This window comes from Mytilus edulis, chromosome 1 (genome assembly GCF_963676685.1).
Source record: "Mytilus edulis chromosome 1, xbMytEdul2.2, whole genome shotgun sequence".
Taxonomy (NCBI): domain Eukaryota; kingdom Metazoa; phylum Mollusca; class Bivalvia; order Mytilida; family Mytilidae; genus Mytilus; species Mytilus edulis.
Genome location: NC_092344.1, coordinates 71,356,131 through 71,381,175, shown reverse-complemented (window position 1 = coordinate 71,381,175; position 25,045 = coordinate 71,356,131). Strand labels below are relative to the sequence as shown.

The 25,045-nt window shown below is 31.1% G+C and overlaps 2 protein-coding genes across 21 annotated transcripts in view; one reads left to right on the top strand and one right to left on the bottom strand.

Moving 5' to 3' along the window:
* The window catches only part of LOC139488821 (EF-hand calcium-binding domain-containing protein 7-like), a 30,654-nt gene extending 25,002 nt beyond the window's left edge, over positions 1-5,652 (top strand). For all 20 annotated transcript variants that reach the window (XM_071274885.1, XM_071274806.1, XM_071274833.1 and 17 more), the window contains 6 exons: positions 675-808; positions 1,681-1,829; positions 2,520-2,657; positions 3,113-3,202; positions 3,535-3,642; positions 4,309-5,652. In XM_071274885.1, the coding sequence (XP_071130986.1) occupies positions 675-808; positions 1,681-1,829; positions 2,520-2,657; positions 3,113-3,202; positions 3,535-3,642; positions 4,309-4,380 (691 nt within the window). In that variant the 3' untranslated portion in view covers positions 4,381-5,652. The remainder of the gene's footprint in view (positions 1-674; positions 809-1,680; positions 1,830-2,519; positions 2,658-3,112; positions 3,203-3,534; positions 3,643-4,308) is intronic.
* Positions 5,653-7,871: 2,219 nt separating this feature from the next.
* LOC139488799 (origin recognition complex subunit 1-like) lies at positions 7,872-24,878 on the bottom strand. The gene is made up of 14 exons (XM_071274721.1): positions 24,704-24,878; positions 23,123-23,256; positions 22,384-22,562; positions 20,445-20,760; positions 19,190-19,754; positions 18,487-18,736; positions 16,994-17,091; positions 16,345-16,446; positions 15,409-15,580; positions 14,843-14,950; positions 14,038-14,187; positions 10,671-10,960; positions 9,458-9,582; positions 7,872-8,922 (listed from the first exon to the last, which is right to left on the bottom strand). Exons 1-14 carry the CDS (start codon positions 24,802-24,804, stop codon positions 8,756-8,758), a joined length of 2,757 nt encoding a protein of 918 aa, XP_071130822.1. The 5' UTR covers positions 24,805-24,878; the 3' UTR covers positions 7,872-8,755.
* Between the last annotated feature and the right edge of the window lie 167 nt (positions 24,879-25,045).

Sequence of the window (25,045 nt, the reverse complement as noted above, 5' to 3'; positions counted from 1 at the left end):
CAATTTTTTTCCCTGTTCTTGTACATTAGTTTGCATCAAGCTAATGCTATGACACTTATACACTATACTTATTACCAACAAACTTGATGGCATCACTTTCACTGTTCTCAAATTATGTCCCTTTGAAAATTAAAATTTGCAGAATTTGTCATATATTTACAAACTGGGGCATCTGTCTCCCTGGGACACATTCTTCATTTATCTTATCTAGATTCTAGTACTCATTAGTAGAATTTGACAGTCTATAAGATCTATTTATCATCATTAAAAAAGAGGTCTTAGTGCTGAGTCATATATGTAGTTGATTCAACTATGATTTATGGATAATTTTTAGACTTTTAGCATCTATTGGCATGTTAAACTGTTTTTTCTAAATATTTTACAGAGATGTATACAAGATCATTCAAATGTACCAAAGTTTCTTTTGACCCCAACAAACAAATCTATTTATTAATATTAAAAGTGCCACTGTTTAGATATAGAAGCCACATTAATAATAATAATGGTTTCACTCAGATAAAAAAACAACATCTTATGATAATTTACACATTTAATCTAACAATCATAACATGTTTCAAAACAATGTAACAGCAAAAACATAGAAATCATTTGATAATTTTGTATTGACAAAATATTTAATTACATGTATCATCATCTATAATCCGCATTTGTAGGAAAGTGTTAGAAGACATATTTGACTACAGTGATTTAGATGGAAATGGATTTATGAGTAGAAAAGAATTTAACCTATTTAACATCAGAACAAGCGGTGAAGAAGTAGCTGACGAAGAATGGCAGGTTGTGGAAGGTAATTGTTATAAAGATTCACTTCATAATATTTTTCTATTAGTATTTGATGTAGATGGGACAACATCCCTAATGCGCCTTGAAATGAGGAACTCAAAAGTCATGTGTAAACAAAAATTCTCTGTGTAGTGATATTTGACACTTTTGTATGATAAACAAGTGACTGAGCTTAATTATTTGAGTTATTTTAGAAAGTAGGGGAACACAGAATAAATGGGTAAAATCTATGGAGCTATTACATGTGTTCAAAGTAATACATTTTCAAAAAACTTATTGTGTTAAAAATGGGATTATTTACCATGAGGAGCCGCATCACAAAAGGATACTCGGGGTTTGCTAATTTACGGAAAAAGTAATCTCACTTCGTACCCCGAAAACTTAATCACATATGTCAAAATGTCTCAGCTTCGAAACAAGCCATCACACATATCCAAGTTAACGATATGGACTGAGCAACAGAAGAAAACGTTACCATTACCGCCTATGGAGAAACTAATGCCCATCTATTCCCAGATAGCTATTTTAATTGCTTCTGAATTTTTTATCAGATATAAGAAAAATGTAAATCATTAAAGCTAACAACTAGGAGTATAAACATATATGTTAAATATTTCAAGATAAAAAATTAATTCCATAAAATCTGGTCCATATCTTGGGAAAATTTGGGACAAATCCAAAATTCTAGGGAAAAAAAGGGGAGTTTATTATTACCGTTATAAATTCTATAAATACATGAAGTTTATTTTGTTGTAACTAATCTTGGTTTCACTTGCATGAAGAACTATTTCTTGGTGTTTTACTATTTGTAAACTTAAAATCTTTTTTCACTCTTACCTTAAAAACCCATTTATATTGGAAATTTATACATTATAGACAGGATAGATTTAGAAGATGGAGAGATAACAAAAGCAGGGTTCCTACAACTGAATGAATTGGAAGCTGAAGATTCTGAGGGTGATACTGAAGACTTATGGACCACACTTGTCAGTATGGGGTATAACAAACAGCTTGTCATGGACCAGGTATATTTTCTCTATAATATGATTTGCTGTTTTTTTTTTATTCAATTGATTGAAAAATGTAACCAAATATTTTTTTAGTGATTAACATTATCCTGATAAATTGTTGCCATTCTCATTCCCAGATATTTTAAGTTGATTTTAGGGGCCAGCTGAAGGACGCCTCCGGGTGCGGGAATTTCTCGCTACATTGAAGACCTGTTGGTGACCTTCTGCTGTTGTTTTTTTCTATGGTCGGGTTGTTGTCTCTTTGGCACATTCCCCATTTCCATTCTCAATTTTAATTAATATCTTTTGGTCAGATTACTTTCACTATCTAATATGAATACACAGAGTTCAACTCCTTACTCTGCTTTATGTTGGAATGAGGATGAAAATGGCCAAAATCTAGTCAGAAAGCTCATTTCAAATTTGTTCCTTGGATTATACAGGGTTTCTTCTTTTAATGACAAAATTAATGTAACAGATCATGTTCACTTGACTAAAGAAAAAACTGATATTGGTATTTGATTAAGAAAAAGAAGACAAATTTTTCCATTATTTGCAGGAAATTTAAGATAGAATTCTAGTCATTGATGTGTCCACTTGGGTTACTAAGGGCTGAAACTCAATTGTGTGAATGTCTCCCTTTTACCAACTCTGGGTAAGCACCTGCTTCTCATTTAAGAAACTAATATAATTTTCATTTTCCAGGCATGTCCCTTCCAACTTGATGTATACACAGAGGATTGTGATGATGCTGAGTTAGACGTAGTTAGAGTAGACAGCTACCCAACATATCCAGGAGATCTATCATTTGATGACATTATCAGCAAATCATTTATAAAACATGTAAGCTTACTTCCCTAGTTTAATTTTCATATACATAACACAACTGGCTTTGTCATTTGTTTGATATTTGCTTTGATTTGATACTTTTTAAAGTATCCTTTATTTAAAAAAGATTGAACTAAACTTCAAAACTTAAATGACTTTTAAAATAAGTAATGTTTAGTTCTATAAACTTAAGTTTAACAACCTCTTACCAATACTTAACAGAGAATTTAACTACAATGTTTATTTATTTCATTTTCATTAATGATTTTGATATATTATAAGATATTTTATTTTTTTTAATTTTATTTTGGAAAATGAAAAATCATGAAGCGTTTTCTGACTTCAGTATGTTAAAGTAACTGAGAACTTTGAACTGTATTTATCTATATATATTATTAGATAACATTTTGTTATTTATAATATAGATATACTTTATTGTAATAGAAGTTTATTATAATTGTTTGTTTCAGGGTGAGATTTCAAGGGTAAAAGGAATGAAGGACCTTTGTATGTACACATACACAAATGAAGGATGGGCAACATTGGTACTTGATAACAAGGTAAAATAAAATTTTATGTTTAAATACACCAACATATTCATGTACCATTATTTATTTTCTGTATATTTTAGGATTTCAAGTAAACATGTAGAAATCTTTATATACATGTACATACAACTGACAAGGTAAAGGGATAATATAGTTGATTTTACAGCCTATCTTTATAAATCCAAGATTAAAATACCAAAGTGAGTCTTAGAAATACATTCATTACCTATAAATATACAACTTTTACAATTTTGATTGACATGTTCAAAAAAGTCTTCAAACATTGTGTACAATAGTAATAAAAAAACTTTTATTTTTATTTTAAATGAATTTATAAATTTCAGTCTCACACCAGAGTACGAGTTGAACTAGATTGTAGTCGAAGTGAAAATGTAACCAGCAATCACGACAGTTTACAGCGAACACTTAGAGTGGACCCAGGTTCAACAGTTGTAAGTTTTCTACCATTAAATTAGAATTTATTTTTCAAATTACTTTAAAACAACTTTTTGTGTTCACTAGCTATTTATGTTCATGACTTTCACAGGTAGAAAAATAACTTGAATATAAATTTTGGCAAACATGTAAAACTTAGATCTATTCTTATTTATCTGAATCAAGTAATTTGTAAATCATAAAATTAAACTGTGGTGAAGTGGGCTTGAAAGGGCTAAACAGAAAGTATTTCAAGGAAAATAAGTTGGATAACAATAATTTAATTGAATTAATAAATAATTTTGAGCTTCATTAAAAGTTTATAAGGCTAATTTTTAAAGAGTTAACCCCCTTATGTGTTCTGTATTCTTAAAATGGAATCAAGCTTAATGTGAGAATGCTATACTGTGTGATGTGTTTTCCCAACCATCGCACATAAATCCCATTGTTCAATAATTTATAGAAGTTTTCTCAAGAAGGTAAATAAAGTGACATATGAAATGATTAATTGACTGGTGGTTGCTTAATGTCCAGTGGCAAATATTTCATGCATGTTCAGAACGATAACAAGTTAACAATATATACAATTGGTAGATCTTGTAATAGAGGGCATCTGGGAAGATGGTCTAAGTGGCATATGAAAGGTATGTAGTACTGAATAAGTTTTCCTTTTCTATTTTTAGATTGCCTATCACCTGATGCCAGAAGATGATGATCGTGATTGGCAGGTTAAATGTACAGAGACAATACGTTGATAGTAGAAGATGTTTAGTAACATTTTAATATTTTCCGTCCTGTGATAATGTAGTTCAGTTTTGTATTTAAGAAATGTTGTTTATTGTAGAATGGTATAGAAAACAGGTGTAGAAATGAAATTTAGTACTTCGTATTATGAACGTAAAGAAATCAAAATTGTTTAGTCTAATTATTTACTGTAGAATGTGAAATAAATATCTCTATGAAAGAGTTTTTTTTTAACATTATAACATTTTATACAGATGGATTAAGACATATTGCTATAGTAGATTTTTATATTGCTTAAGGTTATGAGTACAATATATATTTTATGAGGTATAATATTCACCTGTATTCATGCAATAACATTTTTATTGTGATGGACAAACTTAAAAATTTATTTAAAAACATTTTTGTCTCTGATTTCTTCACTACTTTTAAAGTTTAATTGCAGTGGTGCAATATGATAAATTATTGCAAGCTAAATTTTGGTTACAATCTGCATAGAATATGTTGCTGTTATAGCATAAATTATTTTCCAGAGCATCTCTTTCAGCCCAATACTTTACACAAGATATTATTGATTGCATTTATTAATGCAATTATCAAATAGGGGCAAAAATTTATCAATGTTATAGCAGGATTTGCCAATTATTTTATTTTTAGCGTTTATTACTATGTTGCAAAAATGTTTGACAGAACATACAGTACCCAAGTTTTAAGGCCATAATTTAAAAAAAAATGCATTTTTAATGGCTAGTCATTAAAATTTCATATGTTGGATTCATCAACCACTGCAATTCCATCATCTATAACTAGTATCATAAAACATTTTAGTTTAAGATGGGAGAAAATTATATAAATACCGAAGACCATGCATTCTCTCTGATTTCTAAAAGTCTCACTGTTTGTTTCTTATAGGTTGCATATGCTTTGTAAAATTTACATTATGATTATCACTGAAGTTTTTTGTATTCTGGAAAAAGTGAAGTTTCCTGTATAATATTGAACTTATTTTGTAGTATAATGAAAGTAGTTGTTGGAAAGTAGTTAAAGATCTTTTTTATGATAATGACAGACATGCTTATAAAAATGCTATAAATTGTAACATTTTATGATAAAAATGAGAGTAGCGTTCAATTTTTTTGGTGAAAATTCAGCACCTTTTCCATCCAAAGCAATTTCCGAGCATGCCTGCATATTATCATGAAAAGATACATTTATAAAGTATTAAATCATGTTAACATTCCATTACTAATATTAGTGATCATATAATAAGTTATGATAAATATTGTTTTGTTTGATTATTTTATCAGGTTACTTGAAATATAGATTCTTTCTTTGTGCCAGTGGATTATTAGATTTATCCAATTATCCAGAAGTAACTGTGCAAAATCTATTTCTGTAATGGTTTTCAAATATTTTTTCATTTTTGATAATCCAAATTCCCCTTTCAGAATTCAGACTCATGATTTCTTTTTTGTCTTTTCAAAAATCCTTATGGTTTTTCATCAATTGGGGAATTTTAGTTTTTTGGTCATTTGGAAAGTTTGGTTGGTTGGCAGATATTTCAATAGTCTTAGAAATGTATTTACATCTTTATCAGACTTACAGCAATTAAGACATATTTAGACGGAAGTCTAAGGTTGAAAATTGTATGTGGACATCCATATATATATAAAAGAAGACGTAGTAGGATTGCCAATGAGACAACTCTCAACAAGAGACCAAATGACACAGAAATTAACAACTATAGGGTACCGTACAGCCTTCAACAATGAGCTATGTCAATATGTCCTTTTTTTGTGTTCTTGGGTTGCCATCTACTTGTAAAGTATCTCAAAAAGTTTGCCTTGTCGGTAGCTGGAAATGTCTCACCTGCCTAAACCCATGATTGAATTAATGTTGAAAATCTGTAATATGAAGGTTTTATGATATGTATTTTACATTAATTTAACATTATCAAGATCCATGAAAATGATGTGAAGGTCAGTCGAACCATGACAGACATGTACACTTGCATTCATTCCATACAGCAAATAGATTTGAACTATTGCTTATAGTATCTGATGTACAAACAAAATCATGAAAAATTAACATTGTCCATTGAACCATGAAGATGAGGTCAAGTTCAGATGAATCTAACAGTCCAACATCTATACCTTAGAATCATTCCATACACCAAATATAGAGGCCCTATTGCTTCACATGCTTATAGCATCTGAAATATGAAAACTGACCACATAAAGTTAACCTTGATTTTAGATCCATAAAATGAGGTCAAGGTCAGGTGAATTCTGCCCGACAGAAATATACTTTACAAGATTACATTTTTTGAACTCATAACTAAGTATTTCACATAACAAAAAAAAGATTTAAACTGTTTGTTTTCAAGCACTCATTGACCATGAAAACTTCACCACATAAGGTATTTGCATACTAGGTATGAATTCAAGAACCTGTTCAGTGGTTGTTGCTTGTTGATGTGGTTCAGAAGTGTTTCCTTTTTTCCATTGAGATTAGGCCATTGGTTTTCCTGTTTGAATTGTTTTAAACTAGTCATTTTGGGGCCCTTTATAACTTGCTGTTTGATGATGAAGGCTGTTCTCTTGCCTATTATTGTTAACTTTTTGCATATTGTGACTGGACTTGAATGGAGTTGTCTCATTGGCACTTATACCACATCTCATTCTATACCTCTAGGTCTCATACCTTCTAAATTAAAATATGAAGCTTATTAAAAGTTTATGCTGTCACTCCTGCCGGATTGTTATTCCTTTTATCCTGCATACTGCCACTTCATTACTTTTTTGTGACACTTTATCTGAAAGCCACAGTGAGGCATTTGAAATCAAATGCAGAAGTATCAATTGGGCAAATTATTAGTATGGACTGCATGCAAAACATTCATGTATATGTTTTTGGGGCTAGGAGCTTTGACGTAAATGTGTAACAATGTAGATGAAGAAAGTAAAAAATTTATTTTGTTTTACTTTGATGCTGATCCACTTCATAAATTGCACTTGCACTCAAGTTTACATGGTCCAACAATCTTACAGAAGTGCACCCAAGACAAAAACTTCTGACGTTACCTTACTTATGTCAATAGCTTGCATATATACAAATTGTCTTAATTAACTGATTGTCTTTTGTGTTTCTTACCTTTGTCTGAATACAAAATTTAAATAGTTTTCTCATACAGATTTCCATTTTTCTTACTTTTTTAAAGAAGTTCATACTGCATATTTATATTATTTGTGGGTGGCCAATTTTCTTGCTTTTCATAGGTATAGTTAATCTACAAATTTAATTGTTCAACAAAGTACAAATGTTCTATAGGTATGCTAAATGTAAACTTCATTTAATCTGCAAAAAGAACTAGATCCACAGTAGCTAAAAAAAATATGTCTACAACATTTATTTGTATCATTAGTGTATGACAGTATGGTATGTTGACAGCATGATTGTTGGATCTTTACTTTGTAGAACTAAGGAATATATAAAATACATATTAATATTTACATTTTTATTACAAGATAATTACAGTTTTCTTTACAATTCTTACATTACATATTTTATATGTACACAAATGTAGATATATATTATAAATAATTTAAAATTATTTCTCATATCAACACCAGGATATTTATATTAAACTAATGAAATACATCTATAAGATATTAAAATACTTGAAATCATTCTATTTTGATATTGACTGATACAATCTCATTTATTTCTTTTTTGGTTCAATTTTTAAATTAAATAAAAATTCTTAAAAAAAAAAAGAAGATGTTTAAAAATATATTCTGCAAACTGAAAGTTAAGAGGCACTAGCTACAGATACAAAGTGTTTTTCCCCCCATCAATGATGCTTGCAAGTGAATAATTCAACCTCATTGAATCCATGTTCATGTGAACTTCAATTTAACCCTTTAGCTAGAGATAGATTTAACAAGAATGTGTGTGTCAAATTATTTAAAGGAAAAGAATGTCAACAATGAAAGTGAAACAAAGGTAAATCATTTGATTGACTGATTCGACCCACAAAAAAATATTCTTTTACAGGTAAAAATAACAATTATTTATAAAAGGAAATTAAACCGACCTATTGTTATAAATCAAATATGTGAATGCGAGTAAAATCAGTTAACACATATTTGACAACTAGTGCCCCTTTAACTTTGAATAAAAAAAACCAACATTTATATACCCAATGACTTTCTTGAACTTTCTGCCAATTAATAAACAACTACATGTTTTTGATTTATATAATTAATAAATTTTAATAAATATCTTGTAATAATCTTCTATCAACACATATTTTCTGAGACAAATACACTATAATTCATGAACACATATATTGAGACACATTTGGCTATTTGTTTACAATGTTCATCAAACATTCGTCTTTTCTTTCAAAGCAAATAAAATGTCATCTTGACTGATGTTGAGCCTCACTCTCAGTTGAAGGTCATGGCGGCCATGTTCTACTAATAGCAGTCGTATACTACCAAGTCTTGAACATATAGATGCTAGTTGTGAAGTTGTTGGTGGGGTTAAACCTACAAAATAAAATAAGGTTAGATAGAGTTGAAAGTTACCTATAAAAAAGAAAAAGCTCTGATTACAAATGTAAACCCACAAGCAATCCATATCTGAGTTACTGCTTTGGAGTTTAGGAGTATTTATACATACAAGCAGGTTACCATCATCTTTTTATGAAAGGAAATTCCCCCAAAAATCAATTCAATAAAAAAAAATTTTTATAAGGAGGTGCACAATGCTATAAATGCTATGAAAGTATCAAGAAAATCCAGTCTATAGTTAAGGTATTACAGTTTAAATGTCTGTATTTAGAAAAGCATTTTCAAAAGGAACTCCCTTTAAACTATGCCAGTTTTACAATGATTTTTTTCTTAAAATTATATCCTGTTATGGCAAGTTCATATGTGCTACACAGTGGTGTTCATCATATTTTCAACCTTTATATGCTCAATTAAAAGTTCAATACAACCCCTCCTTTTATTTGGGGTTTTCCAGAGAATTCAATTTGACCAAGCTATATCAATTTATTATAGTTTACCATAAATCATTTACCTTCAAATCTACATAGTGATATATGTTGTGTGTAAATTCTTGAAAATTCAGCTTCCTCTAACCCTGACCTTGTGAACTCGGCTACAATTGCTCTCAGGAATAGTTTCTCTTGGTTTGACAGTCCTCTGATATGAAAAAAAGAAACAATTTTTAAAAGTTTTGGAACAAAACCAAAATTTATTAAGGAAGAAAACACTTGTCACATCCTACTATGGCAATCAATTTTTTGCTTATAAACAGTAATGATAATATTACTAACTTTTCTTTGTCAACAGAACCATCAGTGTTGACAATAATATGTGAAACCTCAGACTTATTTATTAAAGAATATAATTAATTTCAAATTTACTAATCAAATCAGATTCAAGTTTATTTCAAATTTACTAAAACTTCATCTACTTCATTTGCTGATCAGAATTATCTCCCTACATTAAAGGAGTAGGGTCGGTAAGGACCGATTTTGGCCTCAAATTTCAGTTTCTTCTGACGAAAGATTTTGACCACTTTTTAAACACTTAAGTGTCTATTTCATATGATTCAATTAATTTATATGAAAGATTTTAACTTATTTAGTCATTAAAACCGCTCCGATTTAAGCTCAAATATGAAAAATCTACCAAATATGCGAAAAAATGTCACTTTTCAGATGGTTTTTGTCAAAAACGAAAGTGGCCGCATCCGTGTTCATCCTCAATCTTTATATATGTTATGTATTATCATCAAATACAACTTCCATTTCAATATTTTGGATGAACACGAATGCGGCCACTTTCGTTTTACACGGAAACCGTCTAAAATTTAACTAAAATGCTGGAATTGTGAAGATTTCAGTAATTTAGCATGACTTATTGGTGCTAGTACCCAATATATGTGCATTGTATTGTCAAAAACAGTCCATATTTATGTAGCAGAACCATTCTACTATCCAATAAATAACTAAAAGTTTACATTTTAACAGTTTTGTAAAACTGCTATATTTTGGGGCCGAAAAGGGGTCTTACTGGACCTACTCCTTTAAATGTGTGTGAAATTTTCCCCGACATATTTGAAATTAAGTAGAAAGAGACTTTAAATAATGTTGCTAACACAAACATCATTTGGTCTCTGTCTGAAAAACTGTCCTATTGGTAATCATACAACATCTTCTTATCTTAATAGATTACAATAAAGTGATATATTCAATAATTTCTTATTAACATGCAATAAAACGAACCTGATTGCAACAATTTTTGGAGAAGAGAACATTTCCTGAAGTGCAGCATCAACATGTGACATTCCAACCAAGATGTTGCTTTTCTTTGACGGAGACCTTTTTTCAGCTATCTCAGTAGATCTACGACAGATGTCCAGAGCTCTCCTTGCATCACCAGACACAGCCGCTACTTTCCTAGCAGCCAGCTGTATAGCATCTGAATCGAATGCTTTCAGTCCTTTCATTCTAGATACAACTATCTCTTGTAACTGTTTGAAAGTGTAAGGCTGGAATGTCATCCTTGTCAGTCCCTGAAACAGAATAAACATCTTATGATAATGATGGCTGTTCAACTTCCAGTGACAAATTAAATGCATAGAAAACATGTTAATATGCATGAGGAATATACAATTTATTAAATTTTCTTTTTCTATGCACAATAAATTAAAAATGAGTTGTAGATGGATTTCTGTATGTACATCTTGATTCCAAAGGTCTATTATTTTTATGTTTTCCCTTTTCCCTGTGTATTCTAAGTTTCATGATGCTAATAATGTAAAATTATCCATAACGCTACATTTTAAGTTGAAATATTCGGACCAATTCACTGCTTAATTCAATACTGTAAACTAAGAAATTATTGCTATGTTGTTTGTCGAAAAATGCACCAATATCAGGTTCTAAATATTACAAACTTGATTTAATAATTTCTGTGTGGATTTTCCATGAAACATTTTTGAAATTGCATAAATAAAACCTAATCAAATTAAAGAACCTTAGTGAGCACGCTCACATACCCCACGTCCCCACATTGTCATTGGAGAAATTAAATAAGTATAAGAAAAAAAAATTGTATAAGAAAAAATATTGAATAATAATTTCCTGTCAATATACATAGTATGTCCTTATTATCTACAAAATTTCATGAAATTCTGTTGTGTGTTTTCAGAGGAGTTGAGATGACAAACTGTTGCAGAAGTACATTGAAGCAAATAAGTTCAAAGGGGCTTAACTCCTAGAAAAAAAATTAAACCGTAATTTCCTGTTGATATGCATATCTACATAGTATGTCCTTATTATTTACAAAGTTTCATGAAATCTGTTGTGTGGTTTGAGAGGAGTTGCGATGACAAACTGTTGCAGTAGTACATTAAAGTAAATAAGTTCAAAGGGGCGTAACTCCTAGAAAAAAAATTGAATCGCAATTTCCCGTCGATATGCACAACTACATAGTATGTCCTTATTATCTGAAAAGGTTTCGTGAAATTCTGTTGTGTGGTTTGAGAGGAGTTGCGATGACAAACTGTTGCAGTAGTACATTAAAGTAAATAAGTTCAAAGGGGCGCAACTCCTAGAAAAAAAATTGAATCGCAATTTCCCGTCTATATGCACAACTACATAGTATGTCCTTATTATCTGAAAAGGTTTCGTGAAATTCTGTTGTGTGGTTTGAGAGGAGTTGCGATGACAAACTGTTGCAGTAGTACATTAAAGTAAATAAGTTCAAAGGGGCGTAACTCCTAGAAAAAAAATTAAATCGCAATTTCCCGTCGATATGCACAACTACATAGTATGTCCTTATTATCTGAAAAGGTTTCGTGAAATTCTGTTGTGTGGTTTGAGAGGAGTTGCGATGACACAAACTGTTGCAGTAGTACATTAAAGTAAATAAGTTCAAAGGGGCGTTAGGCCAAAAAAAAAAATAGGTGTGTTTCCTGTTGCATGCCCCAAAAAATTAGGGTCGTAGGTAGGTAGGAATTTTTTTTTTTTTTTTTTTTTTTTTTTTTTTTTTACTGGCCTGCTTCGGTTGTTTTTTGTGTATTTTTATAATCAGTTTGTTATTCTTTCAGGTTATTTTCATCAGTTCATTGTATAAAGTATACAAGATATGAATAGTCCATGTTCAAAAGTTGCAGAAGACTTGGCCAGGACTTCCAGCTTATAAAATTTTCAAACTTTTCAGAACTGATATGCCATCTGTACGGGTCAGGCTATAGTCTTACACAGAAAGCCCATCAAAGTCTGTCTCAGCAAAGACCTGTTTTATAATCAGTTTCTTTCAGACAATTTAGTTCACAGAACTGATGCCAGCTTTTCTACAAATACCAAATATTAATAACATGATAGAGGGATGGGTGAAAATCTTTGAAATATTGATTATATACTAGCTGTTTAAAAGAAAATCAATTACAAATTGAGTTTTGGGGCTATGGTTGAGCAAATATCAGATATTAAAATTAAATTTAATCCTAAATTGAACGTTTGGCTTCCCTCTTGTATTAGAAAAGACTGTCAGAAGTAAATGCCAAAACATTGTAAACTTGTTATACTGTCAATTTTATTCCTATAAAATTCTGAACAAATTATAAACATCGAAACAACCGAAACATTCAAATAATGTGAGACAAATATTGCATTTTGTAGAATGCAAATAGTCATTGAATGATATAAAAAAACAAATTTATCACAATTGCAAAATTAACATGTATCAACAATCAATTGTATAAATCTTTAATGTGCAAAACAATGTTTATGCTCTGAAAATAAATGTATTATTTTCACTATGACTTAGACCTTTTTCAATAAAAACTGTTATTGTTATTGATAACACACTTTGACTGATGGCCATAGCAGAAGCCATGCCGTTGTTTGACTTCAATCTGTATCACACAAATGCTTACTGTATTAAAATTTTATTTGAAATCAAACGTTTAAAAGATGCCATTCAAAGGCTATACTAAACAAAAACCGTTTCCGGAAAAAAACGAAAAAAATGCGGATTTTTTTTTTTTTTTTTTTTTTCCCGGGAAAAAAAAGTTAGGGTCGGCGCCAAAAAATTATTATTTGAAAAGGTTTCGTGAAATTCTGTTGTGTGGTTTGAGAGGAGTTGCGATGACAAACTGTTGCAGTAGTACATTAAAGTAAATAAGTTCAAAGGGGCGTAACTCCTAGAAAAAAAATTGAATCGCAATTTCCCGTCGATATGCACAACTACATAGTATGTCCTTATTATCTGAAAAGGTTTCGTGAAATTCTGTTGTGTGGTTTGAGAGGAGTTGCGATGACAAACTGTTGCAGTAGTACATTAAAGTAAATAAGTTCAAAGGGGCGCAACTCCTAGAAAAAATCGCAATTTCCCGTCGATATGCACAACTACATAGTATGTCCTTATTATCTGAAAAGGTTTCGTGAAATTCTGTTGTGTGGTTTGAGAGGAGTTGCGATGACAAGAAACAGGACTGACGGACGGACGGACGGACTGACGGACGGGTCAAAAACATTATACCCTCCGCAACTTCGTTGCATGGGGTATAATAAACGCCCAATGAAAATAAATATCATTTTAACATTTTACTACTTGATTTTAATTTTCTCAAATAATACATACAATTCTACTAGCAACTCTTTTCATCATTATTCTCTCTGGTAAATCCATAGTATTGGCAACAGCTAGGACAACTAACCGAGCATGTCTCTGTGAGGGCCAGTCAAAAAGATTGTACATAACATCTTGTTTTCTTGTCCATAGCAGATCAAGCTGAAATTAAAAAGAAATATGATTTTTGTTTAACCCTGTCTGTCAGATATAATTTTATATAAATGACAGAATTTCCTATGATCGATTGATTCAATTGGAAAATGGAAGTTAAGTCATTCTTGATGTAGTGGAATTTAAGACTTTTATATAGAAACTGTATATTTGTACATTATAACATCTGACAAAGTAATACCTTGGTTGTAGTTATCATAGCCAGAAAAGAAATTTTAATAGGTTCATGATCCTATATCAGTAACTGAATCAAAGCATTTACTGTAAATTCAGAAATTATTGCAAGGTTATTATCATTGTGAAAAATGCAACAGAGTTGTAAATGCAATAATTTCAACTCGCATTTTGAAATATTTTATATGAATAAAACAGGATTTTTCTCAAAATCGTAAAAATTGAAATCGCAATTATAATAAATGCATGCAATAATTTTTGAATTTACAGTAATCACATTACCTTTCAACATTACATAAAGGATGCTATTGTTCTTAACATCAAGTAAACCCATTATGAAAAATATAATTGTAAAGTAACGCTGCACATTCATAATTTATAATATTTTGGTGGGCTGCTGTCTAATTGATTTTATCCCACATCTCTTATTTCATTGAAGCATAAAATAGGATAGATTTTCCAAACAAACCTCATCAGCCAACATAACAATGGTTTCTTTTCTTGGCCCAGGAGTTGTAAACTTTTTGTTCAGTAAATCAGCAGCATGGTCAGGAGTAGCTTTCTGTCCAGTCAATTGCTGGAAAATAAATTATAAAATGTAATCATGTAATATCCAGAAAGTTGCTAACTTGTGTGTTTGTTGCTTAATCTTTAATTGCATACATACTGTATTGTTTGTCAAGATGATAATCTTTGTATTTCTTAAAATCCTTTAGTAAATGTCCCACTCAATTTGTTATTTCCATAATCATGATAGTGTGCAATTTAAAAACTGATAAATTAACATACAAAAGATTCTAGAACACGCAAGTATCTTACAAAATATTTTCATTTGTTTTCCAATTGAGAAGTTTCATATCTATTACAGCAAATTATATACACTGCTTTGGAGTAAATCTGCTTTTCTGATAAATCTTTTTACTTGATGTTATGTTAGTGAAACAATAAGACTTATCCAATAAACTAGATATCTGGACTATATTTGGAAAGAAACATGTAATGACTTGGAAAATACGTAACTATTAAGTAGTGTACCTTAAGTATCTGTACATAAGCCTGTCTGGGCTCGGTTAATCTCATTCCATTTATAGATATGTACTTAAACTGGCTTAATTCCCCATCTTCATATGCTTTATTCAGGGCCCTAATCACCTCATGGACTGTAGCAGTTTTGCCTGTTCCAGGTACACCAGATATGTACATACACCTGTAAGATAATCATAAAAGATACTCATCATACACAACTAATTCATGCTTTTTATGCCCCACCTACGATAGTAGACGGGCATTATGTTTTCTGGTCTGTGTGTCCGTTCGTCTGTCCCGCTTCAGGTTAAAGTTTTTGGTAGAGGTAGTTTTTGATGAAGTTGAAGTCCAATCGACTTCAAACTTGGTACACATGTTCCCTATGATATGATCTTTCTAATTTTAATGCCAAATTAGAGATTTTACCCCAATTTCACGGTCCACTGCATAGAAAATGATAGTGCGAGTGGGGCATTCGTGTACTGAGGACACATTCTTGTTTTTTTTTTTATAGAACATGATGATGGAAGTTTTTAACGACCATGACTGGCTATACAGCCCTCACACGGTCGACCACAGTGACAATAGTGACAGGTTTTTGTTTTATACAGATTTTTAAGAAAATACCACTAGACAAGTAATTCGTGTGTATCTATATTTTCTCAACTGTACTGAAAAAGTAGAATTGACAATGCATGTGATCTATTATTATTGCAATATATTTTTTGGATGATTGCATTTCACAGAAATTTATACAACTACAGACAACTATGACTAGTAGATGTTTTATACAGAAATATTTAGAAAGGTATCACTAGAGAAGTTATTTATATATATATATTTATATTTTCTTGTATGTACTGAAATTATCAATGCATGTGATCTATTATTATTGCAAAATAGGTTTCATACACATTGTGTAGTAAAATCATCAAATAACCTTACCCTCCAGTTCCATCTAATATTTTACTCTCTACAAAACTGAAAATATCTTCGAATTCCTTTTCTCTACATGGCAATGAATCCGGTACTGCTGACACATGTAACCTGTAAAACATGTTTTCAATACATTTTTTTCTTCAGAAAACAAAATTTACTATATTTGTATTACCTTAATTACATTGAATTTGAATTTTAACATACAAGAGTTTCCTTGTTGGGTTTATGCTCCTACAGTATTTAGTACACATGTTTCCAAAACCTTTAGCTAAACAGTAAGTGCAGGTATATCTTAAAACATTTTTCAATGTTAAAACAAGATTAAAGTCATACCTTTGTATCGTTATTACATTGTTCCTGGAAGATTTTTTTTGTTTTAAGCAGATATCATATTTAATGTTCACTATATATTAAAACACTTTTAGAAACAAAAGTCCATTTCAGCCTGTACATGAATAATTGATCTATGAAGTTATATTTTTTAAATATTGTTTATATTATTCTACAAATGATCAGCAGTTGCTTGAAATTCCATATTGGTATCATTCAAAATATAAGTCAATGTGTGTTAAGCAGGCAAAAATCAATGAGTCAATATAAATACAAGTAGTAATTTTTAATCTTGATCAGTAAAGACTTAAGTTAGTAGGTATACCTAGCTCTTGCCTCCTCCAATACACTTGTCGGTGACATCAATGGCCGAGATCTGCCAGGAATATGAGGTGTTACTTCACTTGCAGTAGATCTACGATTCTGTTAAAAACATAATATATTAATAAGACTTGGTTGAAATTCATATCAAATTCTCATCCTTTGAAGTTTAATTCATTTTTGAATTTACTGTGCATGCACCACAATTTCAATGACACAAATTTTCTGTGAGATATCAATCAATTTCTTAATATTTACACTTGATATTTACCTACCTCACAAAGATAAAAAGTAAGCAGTAAAATTTTTTTTATTGATGACCGGTCTTTAATAGATAACTAGAGGCTCTAAAGAGCCTGTGTCGCTCACCTTGGTCTATGTGAATATTAAACAAAGGAAGCAGATGGATTCATGACAAAATTGTGTTTTGGTGATGGTGATGTGTTTCTACATCTTACTTTACTAAACAGTCTTGCTGCTTACAATTATCTCTATCTATAATGAACTTGGCCCAGTAGTTTCAGGGGGAAATGTTAATAAAAATTTACAAATTTTATGAAAATTGTTAATAATTGACTAGAAAAGGACAATAACTCCTTAGGGGGTCAATTGACCATTTCGGTCATGTTGACTTATTTGTAAATCTTACTTTGCTGAACATTATTGCTGTTTACAGTTTATCTCTCTCTATAATAATATTCAAGATAATAACCAAAAACAGCAAAATTTCCTTAAAATTATCAATTCAGGGGCAGCAAACCAACAATGGGTTGTTCGATTCATCTGAAAACTTCAGGGCAGATGGATCTTGACCTGATAAACAATTTTACCCCCATGTCAGATTTGCTCTTAATGCTTTGGTTTTTGAGTTATAAGCCAAAAACCCCATTTTACCCCTATGTTCTATTTTTAGCTATGGCAGCCATCTTGGTTGGTTGGCCGGGTCACACCACACATTTTTTAAACTAGATACCCCAATGATGATTGTGGCCAAGTTTGGTTTAATTTGGCCCAGTAGTTTCAGAGGAGAAGATTTTTGTAAAAGTTAACGACGACGGATGACGGACGCAAAGTGATGGGAAAAGCTCACTTGGCCCTTTGGGCCAGGTGAGCTAAAAATGCAGTCAGCACAAAATATTTCTGAAAATTACTATGTTTGCCTAAAAAACCAAATCAATCTATTTCTGGCGGCACAAACATTCAATACCATTCTGTCCAATATATTTTATGAAATAGCATCCATGTTAAAATTGTACATGTAAAATCAGTGTTGCAATGTTTACAACTGGAAGTAAAAATTATAACATTTGCAATAGGAACAAGTAAGTTTGATACTTGAAAAATTAGTGAATATCCGACAAATATTATTTTGCATAGAGATCTATCTTCAATAATATGTCATTATGTAAAATTCAAACAAACAAAAGTATGCATATTTATATACAGTAAAACTAAATACTTATAAAAATCAACTGAGTATTGTTAGCAAATACTCACTGGTGTTGATTTACTCTTTGATTTCTTCTTACTACTTCGTTGTTTGAGACTAGCATGGCTATCAGAGCCACTTTCACTATAGCTATCAGGCATTGATTTACTTCTTGCATTCTTCTTATTACTTCCTTGTTGTTTGAGACTAGCAAGACTACTATTGTCACTATCACTATCTTCCTCCATTACAAATACATCATTTGAATCATTCAAACCAAAGTCCACTTTTCCTGTAGCCTCATTATAATCTATCTTCCTGAAAAGTGCCATAAATAAAAATTAAATTATTTTTCTCTGTGATGTTTACCCATATTAAATCAATATGAAATGCAATTTTAACCAAAATAGGTATGTTTTTATAACAATTGATTGAAGTCAGAAAATTATCATTTGATCTTTTAATTTGTTAGTTTCAGTATTAGACTGGTTCATAAATAGATGAACCCATGAAAAGTGTATTTAAAAAATTCTTTATTAAACTTTATTCTTCCGTATCAACCTATACATTCTTGAATTTGAAGGACAAGCAACTTGCAAACAAATATGTAGAATTGATTGTTGGTGTATTAATGCCACTTTTAAGTGCCTTATTTGGGATATTTTGTGGTGGTGAGTTTTTATGGCTGGAGGATAAGTATATAGAATAAGAGTAGCCAAGATTAAGTAGAATTTAAAAATTTGACAAAATACATATTTTAAGTAACAATACCTTCTTTGTCGTAAACTCCTATTTTGTTTTGGTGTATTATTCCTTATAAATGTTTCTCCCAGACTTCTTCTAGTTGTAACAGGTCTGTCTACACTTTCAGGAGTCTGATTACGAAATGAGATATATTGATCTTGAACTTTTCTCAATACTACCGTTGGTACAACCTTCTGTTTTTGTACTTTACTAACAGTTTTCGCTTTTGAATCTGCACTGGCAAATGAGACCGATCGTCTTTTTGGTTCGGTCCGACATTTCTTTGATGACAATGAACTTTCTCCTGAAGATGAACTAAGTTTTCTTTTAGGTGTTTTCAAAATTGCTGGACTTGATTTAGTAATCGGTTTTACAATCAAATTCTCATCTTCATTTTGAATGTTACTATTAATAGAAAGTCTTGAAGATTTCCGTGTAGCACTAGATGTACTACTGGCATGACTAGTAGTACTACTAGTATCTGATATAAGTGACACTGTATCAAAAGCATCGTCATCCATGAGAAATCTTGTGACATCTTCTCCCTTGAAACATGCATATCTATTTCCATAAGCTTTTGGGCTAACCAGCTCTGAAACAAACAAATACGAATTTAGAGCTTGACAGATTGAAATAACATGTGTTTATTGTTGTAAATAGTACTCTTGTTTTCTTGTTTCAGATTGTTGGAACTCAACATACTTTTATTGAGATCATTCTGTTGTATTTTGTGTACTTTTTATCTTAACAATGTGTTTGATTTTTTGCCATGTTATTGTCATTTAGGAGATAACTGTATTGTATTTTAAGCTCCAACGGCATCAATTTGGGATTTGATGGTCGCAAATTAAGTTTACTGGCGACGCGTTAGCGGAGACAGTAAACAGGTATTTGCGACCATCAAATTCCAAATTGATGCCGTCGGAGCTTAAAATACAATATTGTTATCTCCATTCTAATGAAACTGACAGAAAACAATGTTAAAACATGTATTTAGAATCTGTCATATGCCGTCTGCGCTTGCACGTTCCTCCCATAGCATCAATTGTCAATTGATGCCATGTAAGAAAGTGACGTTATCCAATCAAAATGAACGTTACAAACGTTGTTGCATTAGAATTTGTTTTTCTACTTGTGAGTTTGAATATCCTTTTGGAATCTTTCGTTTCTCTCAAAAACGCACGCTTAACATTAATTTGATTTTTTACTTCACCGTGCTCAACAATGATATTACATGTTAGTATGCTTGTCAGGAAAGAATTTTTTACATGTAATTACTTACTTTTTTCTACTTCTTTAGGTGTAACAGACTGTAATGGTTTAACTGGTGATGATGATCTTTTATGTTCATTGTCATGAATGTTTATATTATTTAAACTTCTCCTTGAAAATGCTTTTACTATATTGTCACCTCCATTAATATGTGCAGGCATAGATTGTCTCCTTATCCTGCTATTGTCTTTTTCAGTTTTCTTTGACAGTTTTAGAGGAATAAAATATTTTCCGTTATAGGATCTTGTTACATAAAATCTCATTTGTTCATTCTTTTTCTGTCGACTGCTCAAAGTTTTCATTTCCTCCACAGCTTTTGTTTCTATCTGCAATAATAACAAAATTACATCTAACACAGTACTTTTTATGCTTTCTCTGAAGAACTTTTTAATGTCCTATGTAATTTAAAGAATAAATCTAATTAGTTATACCTAAGTCAGGAACCTGATGTTCAGTGGTTGATGTGGTTCATTATAAGTGTTTTTCTAATTCCTTTATATAGATTAGACCATTGGTTTTCCTGTCTGAATGGTTTTACACTAGTCAATTTTGGGGCCCTTAATAGATTGCTGTTTGGTGTGAGCAAAGGCTCTGTGTTAAAGACCGTACTTTGACCTAACATGGTTCTTCATCAGTGATTTAGCTAGCGCTCGTCACTTTCGTATTTTACGAAAAGGTTTTCGAAATGACGAAAATATTTCATATCAATTTCGTCACTAAAATTTGGAAAGTGTAAACATATTTACACATCAAATTTCTTGAATTCTACCTGTCTTTATGTTTCTGACAAGTTTATGACCCTCAGGTAATTAACGTTTACCACAGGTGTTGAAAGTTGTGATGACAAGTAATCCGCCTATCGCCAATCAGATGGGTCACTAATCCCTTAATTATTATTATAAAAGCTCATAAATGACCATCATAATAATCTATTTAAGTTAAATCAGTCAGTCAGCAATTCATTTTAATCATTTCTCACAATTCTGTCGTATTTTCGTCATTTGAACAAAATTGATAATCTTCCCGGACATTTCAACTTTATTTTACTTTCAATATTTCCTTTACGATCATAATTTGCAGTTTGCTTGTCGTAGTTTCGTCATTTTAACGTATTTTTGTCATACTTTACATAAATATTCATCAAAAACTTTCGACAACTTCGATTAAAAAGAATGAAATTTATTCAAAACGTAAATATTTTCACTTGCAAACAGGTGCTTCCTGTTCTATGTATTGCGCATGCGTGAAAGTTCGTAGATGAATCCGGTTTTATTCTGAAATTATTATTTAATTGTCACTTCCCATTTTCATTTCATTTCGTTTAAAAATCGAAAGTAAACGTCTACAGTCATTAGAATCGTCACATAAAGTATAGATGCAGATCCTTCTATCCAATATTAAAGAAATTGATTCCAAATAGATATTTAAACGTATTTTCAAGAAAATAAATGATTGTGAAGTGAAAAAGTCGTTACAAGTTCATTTGACTTGTGCAGTAGTTTAAAAAATAGAGGCACACAACTTTTGTTGATCAGGGATGTGCCCTGAAAATAACTGAAGTGAAGTTGTGAACCATATTACCAGATCCCTGATCTTATCTTCATAACTTAGCATCACATCAGTCAATTCATGCAATATTGACAATAACTGCCTACATTAGCAATCCTAAAGTCTTCAAAGATCCTAGACTAGTTCTTGAAGAACTTAAACATATATGTATAGCTAGTTATATAAACCTAGACGGTAAGACCCCTTGCTATTATAAAAAATAAGCCTGAATTTTGTCACGCGCAAAAGTGACTAAAGCCCTCAAAATCCTAGCTAAAACCCTGTCTTCATTTACAAATTGTGACTTGGATAGAGAGTTGTCTCATTGGCACTCATACCACATCTTCATATTTCTTCATGTGAGATAGTCCCGTTTTCATTAACAACTTAAGCATACTTGCCTGACATTTTCCTAATATAGTTTCCGGATCAATCTCCTCTGGGATATTGGTTAAGTTCTTAAAAACTTCAAATTGATGAGCTTCAATTGTAGCTAGATGTGAATCAGGTAACTCCTCCCGTCTCCAGTACCAAGTAACCACTGCAACAATATCCTTCTTCTTTGACTTAGACTTGTATTCTGAAATATTTAGCAATTAATAACACACCTCGATATTTATGTAGGGATTCATTTAAAAAATCCTTCACTTGACCAGTAAATGTTCAGCAAGGTAATCTAGTAACCTTTTAGCATGTTAAAAATGAGTAAATGTTGATGAGTAAGACTTTGATATCAACTAAACCTGTAACCATGGTAACATGGTAATACTTTGCATAAGGACATATCATTTGTCACTGCAATTCCAAATACCTGCCTTCCAGTTCTGGACTTTATAGACAAATAAATTTAAAAAGATACAGTTATGTATATAATACATCACATCTTATTTCTGAAAATAACAAATTGCTGCATACGGTAATTCATCCCTGCAGTATTCTAAGTTATAAATTCAACTGATTATTTGCAATTAAATCAGTCTGCCTATTAATTAATAGGCCCTTAAATCAGTTGCCAAGTTCATCATTAGGCCATCAAATTTGTTCCTGCTCCTCAATAGACCTTCAAATTTGTGTTTATATTTATCAAAAGGCCATTTAATCAGTGTTCATAATATCAATACATTACTTTCATATTCCTACCCTTTTCAATGACATCTTTAATTTGTGCTGTAAAAGCAGTGTCTTTGGACTCCAAGTTTTCATTTCCATTTTCATCATTTGCAATCAAAACAAAATCACCCACTATGTACTGCTCATCATCTAGAGTAAATGATCTGTAAGTATATACAACATATTAACTCACAAATCTGATAGACAAAATTGGTTTGGACCACCAAATCATTCAGATTCAGATACAGGATTTTGAAAAAGGGTGGTCCCTTAAACAAGCCAATATTAACTAAAGCTGTCCTAAATTATTTTGATTATACATTAATCTAAAGTCTGCCACTAACTTCTTTTTAATAATATCCTGAACAAGACTTTTCAATAGAAAACTTTTTCATTAACTAATTTTGGAATGGACATCTCTCATATACTGTAACACTAGGACCAATTGTATATAAACCTGAATTTCAAAATAAGGTTAATTGAATGCATTCACGGTTTTAGGGGTGTGTGTGTTATACCCATAATATTTACCCCCCTGTAAATTTGTACAACCAGAATACATCAACTCAAAGATTGAAGGCAGCAGAAAAATATTAGTCAATAATCTAATAAAATTCCAATAGGCTATATGTTTTTCTAAAATCATGTCTTTCACTTAAAAATAATCATTTTAGCACACCCTTCTGACATCATTTACCAGATAGAAGTTGTGCCTGTATTGCTGCAATTATATCAACATGATCAAAGTTCTAGAAATATAAAATCTCAATTCTCTTGCAACTAAAATGAGGGTTACCATCTAAGACCAAATAAAATAGTATGTGATGTTCCAGTTACATCTGTAAATAAGTTAGGGTAAGTAGGTAGGATTTTATTTTTTAATTTATGTTTTTTTTTTACATGAGTCTATGGGAGGTAACTGGAACCACACATATATTTTGATTTGGCCTAATTAAGATTTTAATTTCAAGAATATTTTGTGCAGTAAAGCATCAAACTTTTTTTCAAAAAATATTCGCTCAACTTGTGTTGGAAGTGACCATTACTACATTTTCATCATGTGACAGATTCAATTAACTACCATATCTGGGAACTAGCTTATTATACTTATTAAGATTGTTTGAAGTATTATTTTAGACAATCGAAGTGGCTAAATAGACATAAAAGTACAATTTAACATAGGCTTCACAATAAAAAGCCATGATTTTAATCATTTAGTAAGACAGCCAGTGGCGGATCCAGAACTTTTTGCAAGGGGGCCGGATGACTGACCTAAGGGGGCCCTCTCCAGCGATTACCTGTATAATCAACCAAATCCCCCCCCCCCCCCCATCAGCTGTATCCGCCTATGACAGCATATCAGCAATATCATTTTTTCTCCCTCTTTGTTTTATTGCCATATTGGTCAGATATTAATAGCACGACTGTTGGACCGAATGTCACAGTTAGAGTTTATAAGATAATGTTGTTGGTATTTTCTTACAGCTTTTGTCACATTGTTGACATGTGTTTTTTTTTTGTGTGTCTTTTAAATTTTTTGTTATCATCTTAGATCTACAACTTTTTTTGAGGATATTATTTTCTGTAGTGCATGGTGTGTCAAAAACTAACTTATAATGTTTATATGACGAGTGCCTCTTGTCCACTTCAAATTTTCCAGTCAAGCTAAGCCTTTTGATTTCTTTGCTGGGAAAATATTTCTTTACAGGCATCTTGTTTATCAATCAGCTGTTTCTCCAGAAATTTCCCGCCATACAGTCTATTCCAAGAAACTTAAAAATTCTACTCAAAATAACTAAACGTGGGCTTTATTTATAATTGGTGTATCAAAACTTGATAAAATAAATGGATTTCTCTCTTTTGAACACTTTTTGAAGGTGAATTTTGATCTTTTTATAAGTTTTATCATTCGTGAGATATATTTAAAATAGACTATAACTATGCGCAGTTCTC